This window comes from Corvus brachyrhynchos, unplaced genomic scaffold, assembly GCF_000691975.1.
Source record: "Corvus brachyrhynchos isolate BGI_N302 unplaced genomic scaffold, ASM69197v1 scaffold18, whole genome shotgun sequence".
In the NCBI taxonomy this organism is placed as follows: domain Eukaryota; kingdom Metazoa; phylum Chordata; class Aves; order Passeriformes; family Corvidae; genus Corvus; species Corvus brachyrhynchos.
In genome coordinates, this window is record NW_008246064.1 from 114,799 (window position 1) to 115,370 (window position 572).

The 572-nt window shown below is 66.3% G+C and overlaps 1 protein-coding gene across 1 annotated transcript in view; it reads right to left on the reverse strand.

The window, feature by feature from the left end:
- Positions 1-491: 491 nt before the first annotated feature.
- Positions 492-572, reverse strand: part of NBEAL2 (neurobeachin like 2) — a 29,710-nt gene continuing 29,629 nt past the window's right edge. Inside the window, exon 60 of the mRNA XM_017746713.1 lies at positions 492-560. Within this exon, the coding sequence (XP_017602202.1) occupies positions 492-560 (69 nt within the window). The remainder of the gene's footprint in view (positions 561-572) is intronic.

Sequence of the window (572 nt, forward strand, 5' to 3'; positions counted from 1 at the left end):
CCCGCGGCGATGGCGCGCGCCAGGGCCAGGGCCTCGGGATCCGTGGGACGAATCCCGGCTGCCCGAGGGGATCACGAGCGTGGGAGGGGGGTTTGGGATCCCCCGCGTTGGGGGAGGGGAGGGGGATGGGTGAGGGGACACGGGGACGCCATGGAGCATCCTGGCGGTGGGAATGGGGCTGGGGAGGGAAGGGAAGGGGGTTAAAGGTCCCCCTTTGCAGGCGTGGCCGGGAAAAAATGGCTTTGGGGTGGCTTGGATTCTTCATCCTGCTTGGGATGGTGGATCTGGGGGCTTGGAGGATCACGGGACACCATTCCCCAAGGAACATCCCTGAAGAATGACTTTCGGGGGCACTTCAATGCCCCATCCTGGTTGGGATTCTGGATCCGGAGGGGCACACAGAGCATCCCACCCCACGGCCCATCCTGGGTGAAACCCCCTCGGGACAGGACACGCTGCGCCCTGCCTGCACCCCGGCTGGGATTTGGGGGTCACCTACCCCGGCCATTCCCGCAGTCCAGCTTGAGCCAGACGAGCCAGCGCTTCCCGCCGGGAAGGGGGTTCTTGAGCAG